This window comes from Halyomorpha halys, unplaced genomic scaffold (genome assembly GCF_000696795.3).
Source record: "Halyomorpha halys isolate HHAL.00 unplaced genomic scaffold, Hhal_1.1 Scaffold1620.1, whole genome shotgun sequence".
In the NCBI taxonomy this organism is placed as follows: domain Eukaryota; kingdom Metazoa; phylum Arthropoda; class Insecta; order Hemiptera; family Pentatomidae; genus Halyomorpha; species Halyomorpha halys.
Genome location: NW_027109412.1, coordinates 96,951 through 104,314, shown reverse-complemented (window position 1 = coordinate 104,314; position 7,364 = coordinate 96,951). Strand labels below are relative to the sequence as shown.

The 7,364-nt window shown below is 29.9% G+C and overlaps 1 protein-coding gene across 1 annotated transcript in view; it reads right to left on the bottom strand.

Annotated features, from left to right (window-relative positions):
* The window catches only part of LOC106690221 (angiotensin-converting enzyme), a 46,168-nt gene extending 41,279 nt beyond the window's left edge, over positions 1-4,889 (bottom strand). The window contains exon 1 of the mRNA XM_067047601.1: positions 4,765-4,889. Coding sequence (XP_066903702.1) covers positions 4,765-4,830 — 66 coding nt within the window. The 5' untranslated portion in view covers positions 4,831-4,889. The remainder of the gene's footprint in view (positions 1-4,764) is intronic.
* Positions 4,890-7,364: the final 2,475 nt, after the last annotated feature.

The following is a 7,364-nucleotide window of genomic DNA, read 5'->3' as shown; positions in this document are numbered from 1 at the left end:
ATAACTTTTTCTTTTAAGAGTATTAGTTCAGTTCAGTGAGTTTTAGTGTTAACATTTACATTTTTTCCCCTATTTTTCTTTTGTTTTTATATTTCTGTATATATTGTAAAAATGAATATTTTAATACTAATACTTAATGCCTTTAATTTGTGGTATATTGTATTAACTCTCTTCAATAAAATTATCCATTGGACAATGTAACGATTTTATTCACGTTTACTTTATAAGTAAAATTCAACATAATAAATATTATTGTTACTCTTGTGAATACTTTTGTGTGTTATTCAAACGGAAGTGTTGAATGTGCAACCGGTATGTGCAAGACATTACAGAGATTCTAGTTCCGAAACTCAACATGAATATTAGGAAGAGTCTATTTACACGTTTTAGCTAATTTATATACTTTAGCAAACTTTATTTAAAATAAGGATGTCACCAAAGTACAAATAAATTATAATAAATATATGAAATTGGTAAAGACGCTACTGCTGAAAAGCGACAAAAGGTTTCAGAAAGTATAAGACATTTTTATCCAACTTGCTAGAACAATTTATAGGAAGATATGTAATACTATTTAATATCGCTGGTAATAAATAATAATGGCTAAGCGAACCCAAAGGTTCAATGCCGATACAACCCATTATTCTCTACATACATCTATCCAGTGACGCCCCGCCAAACCTAAGTCTGTTAAATCAGTTTTAAATTCCCATCCACGTTTCGGCCTACCCCTTGGACGTTTGCCGGTCGATTCAGTGTTAATTAACATTTTAGGAATCCGTTCTTTACTAAGTCCTACAACCTTACACGCCCATCTTATTAGTCGCAATGCTATAACATGAATTATATTTACCGGGTGCAGTTCCCTGAATTCAGCGTTCTATTGCCTTCTAAATTCTCCCATTAATTGATCCTTTTTCAGTCCAATATTTTACATAAATATTTATTTTCAAAAACCCTGAAGCGTTGTTCTTCCCTTAGTAAAACTGTTGGATTGAACACCTTGCTTACACATTTTTTCGTTCACGAAATACCACAATCGTCATGGAACCTACTGAGGTAAAACTCTCATTATCGGGAAGTAAACAGTCTCCTATTTGGATCTCCGAGAGGAGACTGCTTTGGTAGATAATGGCATGAGTTGAAAAATAATTATTTAGAATAATTATTAATTAAGGAATAACGAATAAAATTTTACATATTTTTCGTTTGGTATTAAATAAAATTTTATCCGAATAACAATAAAGCCTGGTTCTATTTTTAATGTCACATATAAATATTTTAATTGAATTCATTAACAATTTAGCTATATCGAAGATTAAAAAAAATAACTCGACAGGTCCTCGAAAAGTCGTTATCTCGAAAAGTCCTTGATAATCCATAGGTAATTGAGAACGTACATGGGGATGAAAGGTAAGACATCACCATATCATGATGGCACAGGACAATAACAATTAATGGGGGTCGTCTTATCAGTTTAAATTGTCATTGATAATAGTTACGCCCTTGAATTAGGAAAACTAGAAAAATAATTGCTCGAGGTATTTTAAAGAAATCAGATATGCTAGGCATTTGTTGACATCCTGTTTAGATAATATTTATTCACTCTAGTTTCTTTAGTTTTATTTTTGGATTCTGAGGTTACTTCAATTAGTTTCATCAATTATTTCATCTAAATAACAAAATTAATTATTAATATTAAACTGTATTTACTAATTAAAAGACCGCTAATTAATTACTTACTTTCCTTTGAGATCTGAATATCGATTGATGTACATATATATTTTTTGTATTTTGTTTTACTAGGGGGTACCGCCTGGGATCAACCACTACTCTACTTTACGAATTATACAACGTTCATATAATTGTAATACTCGTTGCTCAAATCGTATAACGTGTTTTATAGTTCATAGATGTTCATCATTTTATAGTTCAGGATGTAAGCTTTCAACTATTCCCTTCTTTAACGATTTCTGTTTTTTATACAACTTTTTCATTTTTTTTTTCGTAAAATACGTTCTTCATCAGTTAAAATTAAATTTTTTATGGCCAATTTTTATTATCCCACCTTTCGTGTGAAATAAAATATTATTCGGTGATAAATAAAAACTTTATTATACAATTGATAGATTTATATTTAATTCTTAATTTAAATGTTTCAAGACGACTTTAGTTTGCAGGTCATGGAGTTGACAGTACTATGTGGTTTCTATCTAATTTCTTTAAATCACTCCTTGTTAATTTTAGCAGGATACACGATTATATCACGATACAAAGTAGCAGGGATTAGAATGACATCTCTCCCTTATTCCTAATAACCTGAAAACCCAAAAAGTAGAGAAATTTGGAATTTGAGAACATACTTCAAACTACTAAAATCGACGTTTAACATTTTACTCTTAAGGATAATTAAAATTTAAAACCAATACTTATATACTTCTGAAATCAAGAATTGGATTTTTATGGATATAATGCATGAAACGAATGTTAATAAATTATGAAAAGAATATTATTGTTCTCAAATTTTAACATTCGTAACCGGTCAGTAAAAAGTTCAGCACTAAACGATTTTGGAAAACTAATATATTTCGTACTTAGGTACTTACTAGGTACTTAAGTCTTTCAGTTATTTGTAGATTAATTAAAGAAATGAACTCATTTAATAATAAATAAATCATTTTTAATAATGTTTCACTAAAACAATTATGAATATGTATTTCATAATAATGTAGGATAATCTGGACAAAGTAGTTGGGAAATTTAGTACTTTTCTTCTTTCTAATAACTTGGTATAGCTACGTCCATACATTTTTTGTATCAATTTTCCTTTGTTTTCTAACAAAATGTCATTTTGAAAATCGATTATGTTCACATTTTTCCCAAATCTTTAGACTGAAGGATTTTCAATAGTAAATAAACGAACAATCAATAGAACATAGAAATTATTGATGATTTTGAAATAAACAGATTTCATCGTGAAATCCTTTTCCCGAAATTTTATACGAATAATCTATCCCGAATAATTTTTCTATTACATAAAAGTGATCACTATGTAATATTAATTTATTATGTATAAATGTTTCATTAATTTCATGGCGTAGCCTTAGGCTATAGCTAGACTATACCACATTAGCTGGACTCATATCCACACCTTATAATGCCACAAGGCAATCAAAGGAACAAGACTTAGTAAAAGTATATATAATGCATTTCATCTATTATGTGTGTATGAGGTATTATGTTTTGATGAAGGGTCCGAAAAAAATGTGTAATATCTAGTTTTACATGTGATAACTGTGTAATATTTCATTTTACATATAACTTGGAATAATAAAAATGGGTCGTAAAAAATTGAGTTTTACTGATAAATAGCGCATTTAGCATGAATTGTAAGTTACTTACAATTAATTTTTATAATAGTAAAATGGTGTATATGGTCAATATATATAATCCATAGTAAAATGGACAGGAGGTACACCTCAGGTTACATCAAAACAAAATATTAAAAAACATATTTTAAGGATAAGCTTTAAATTAATTTAGCGTTAACTTAAGCTTAAGCTTAAGATCTTTAAATTTAAAGAGATAAACAAATTAATAAAAAGGAAATAAAATAATTATGAATAAGTAGGTGATTATGAAATAAGTTGGATTCAAATGTAAACATTTTATTGGAAAGCGCCCTACCAAAAAAATAAATAAATAAAATAACTGAATTTAAATAAAATTCAATTAGAAATATATTTTAAGGATAAGCCGGTTGTGGAATGCGGTCAGTGAAGCAAACAATCTAATGAGAGAAATTTTATTTTACGTTTCAGCCTAAGTTATGTATGTCTATTTCATTATTTGGAACCGGGCCCCCAAAAAGCATAATACTCCTTTTCATGACCAGTCCTTAAAATTAAATCATTCATAAATACGAATAAAATCATTCGTCTACTGGAGATTCGGTCTCAAAAAGCCCACTGGGTTTAGCCTAACTTCCCTACTCAATCTATTACAGATAATCTTGAAAGGGGATTTAATGTGGTAAATGTCTTTGACTTAGTGTTACCAATGAGTTTCTTCACAAGTAAGCGTCACATCAGAGTAATTTACTTAGCCAATGCAAGTACTTGTATCTTCGTTGAAAGTAAATTTAATTCAACTCTGGAGCATTGTGAAAACATTGTAGGTAATATGAAAACATAATTTTTGTGTGCTTGCCAAATATCGGCAAGTTCTCAATATATGTATGCCTTTAGCGATCTGAATGAATACCTTCCATATCCATTAAATTGTAAATGTAATTCGTAATTTCGTATTTCGTAAATTTAAAAGGAAATGTACAAGTTGCAATTGAGACCATTGACATAACTTGAAAGCTAAACAAAAGCTCTTACTATTTAGGTTCTATGACTAAACTATTTTTATAATATTTAATTCAGTGGCAATGGAGAATAGTGGGGACTCGTTACTTTTTATTACTTTACAATTAAATAATTTTAATTAGGCTTTAAATAAATGTCAGATCATATTGGTTTCACATAAGATATAAAATATATGACTGAGCAGGGGGAGATGTAATGTAATAGATTTAATATAATTGAAAAAGTAGACAACAATGTTTAGTGTCCCTTAAAATTATGTCAAAAAATGTTGTAAATTAGTGAGTTTTTGAATAAAGTATACTTAATGGAGAAGATATTTTCACTACCAATATTTTATTCTAATATAGGTGCTGTGTACATCATTCAATTAGAAATTCTATATATGACTGACCTCAATGAATGATGATTGAAGAGAAGCCACTGTCCCAGAGAAGAGAAGTATCCAGATCGGCCCCATGTTGAGGACTGAGCCGCCAATCCCCACTACCAAAGTAGTCTTCCTCTTCTCTCCTCCACTTCTTGCAACCTCGTGAGATGTCTGTGTCGGGATTGTGGGATATCCGGGATTTTACAAAGCCGAATAGACTGCAAGGCTGTATTGAATTTATTTTATGAACAAAGTAACCTTATTTTTTTTTCAACGTTTATTAGAAAAGTTTATAATTGTGTAGCTGTAAATATAGTAGAAAAATTCTACTTTTCTTACTTTCAAACGTTATACTAATCCCTCCCTTCCATCATTACACTACAGGACGATTTGGCGGGGATGATGTTTATGATGATCTGGAAAATAAATTAAACTCCGAAATTCCACTTAAGACAAACCAAGATATTGATTGAACCTTTAAAAAACTAAAAGAATTAATAAGAACTAGTTTATATGCTAACACAACCAATTCCCAGTTTGTTACGTAAAAAAGATAGAAGATTAATAATATCTTAAGAGTTTTTTTTAAACTAATTAGAAATGTTGAATGAATAACACTCTTCCTTATTTCGTATATATTTTATATCATTATAATGAAACAAACGTTTCGGGGTTGTCACCCCATCTTCAGACCTCTAGAACCTTCTAATTAGTATTAATAATACCATCTTAAATTGACTTAACGCAACTAAAAACTGAGCTTGAAACTGCACATAGTATATGAGCAGTTATAGCAATTCTCTTCTTATAAAGCTACGCCTGTTGGTGTTAAATATTTTCGAAATCATATTTTAGCATATTCCAAACTATACCTAAAGTGCATATAGGGAAACAACTGCGATTACAGAACAGGATGTTTATTCACAACTGACGAGAAAATTACTAAACTAACTGTACTGGCTATCAAGCCTAGCAAATTATGATACCTGCACAATGCAATCTACAGCGATGGCACTGTTAGTCCTCTGTGGAACGGCTGTTAGAAATGGAATTCATAAGATGTAAATAATTTACTATACCCATTTAAATAATTTCCCCAAACGGCAAGATAAGGAAGCTTTTACAACATTTCATTGAGTAAATAATTTTATCAATGAAATAACTCATACATCATAACCAGTTGGATACGTAGAAACATAAGGGAAAAACGGTGGAAATTAAATCTTCTAAGATTTATTAAAACTCAAAATATCAAAGGTACTTAGGTATGTATAGTATAAAATAACATTAATTTATCAATACCGCTACAACCCATTAAGGTTCAGTGGTGCAGTACTTTGTTCGGAAGAACTGTTTCTAGACCAACGGTTGTGCCAGGAGGTGATTTGGTAAAAATCATGCTCGCCCGTCAGATGTTTCCCTAATTAAGGGTACACACTTATTGAGGTCGGGTGGACCCCGGAGAAAAAAAAAATTACATTTACTAAATTTCTTTCAGGAATTAAAAATAGTACAAATGAACTTTTCTATTGCATTAAATGTCTAATAGCACTTTCTAAAGTTTTGGACATAATTTACTTATGTTCCCAACATATGGGAGGGGATAGGAAGGGTGATGATAAAATCCTAGGAATGGAAAATTAGCAACATCAACAATTTACTTCTGAGTTTAAAATAAAAATATTAATAAATAATTCAATTTGTATCTATTTTTGTCTCAACACATTTTATTTTTGTTATATGTCCGACGTTTCGGCCAATCCTGCCATCCTCAGGGACATCTTAATACAATTTTGGGAATAAAAATGTTTAAACACTCTACTTCATCCAGGCTATTCTGCTCAGGTCACAACAATTTCTAATTAGTCAACTTTTACATTAAAGCCAAAAATAAAAATTCATTTATCACAACCTTGTCCTTAAAAGCCTTACCACAAGAAGGTTGTGATAAAGGTTTTAACAAGTGACTGTGAAGTTGAGTGTTAAAATTTTTTTTTCCAAAATTGTATTAAGATGTCCCTGAGGATGGCAGGATTGGCCGAAACGTGGGACTTACAAAAATAAAATGTGTTGAGACAAAAATGGAAAAAAAATTGAATAATTTATTTAAACAAAATTAACCAGCCTCAAGAAAGTGTAAAGATTATAAATAAAAATATAATGATAATAGGATCGTGACATAAATGTGACAACTAGAGAAAGCCTGACGCCATCCACGAGCATTTAATTGTAGTGGAAGGTGAGTATGGTGTGGTAAGCCAAGAATACAGTCTGGCACTAAGAGGCTACATTGAATATATAATTATCTCATAAGGAAATTGAAAGTGTAGCTTTCCAGCTAGCTGTAACAAACCTCTTAATTCTCTATCATTAGATTTCAAACATCTAACATTTGTATGTATAATTTATATCTTAGTGTATCATGCTCATATTTTCTTTCACAATTATTAACCCCATTTGAAAAAAAAATAAAAATTATCGCATCTTTCATTACGTTTATTTTTTCATTTACATGAGTACTCTCTGATTTTTAATTATTTGTTTTATATAATTCTTACCCCTGCAATAATATATTTTGTCTTCTCTTAGTATCAACTGCTATCTACTTAATTTATTGAAGGTCA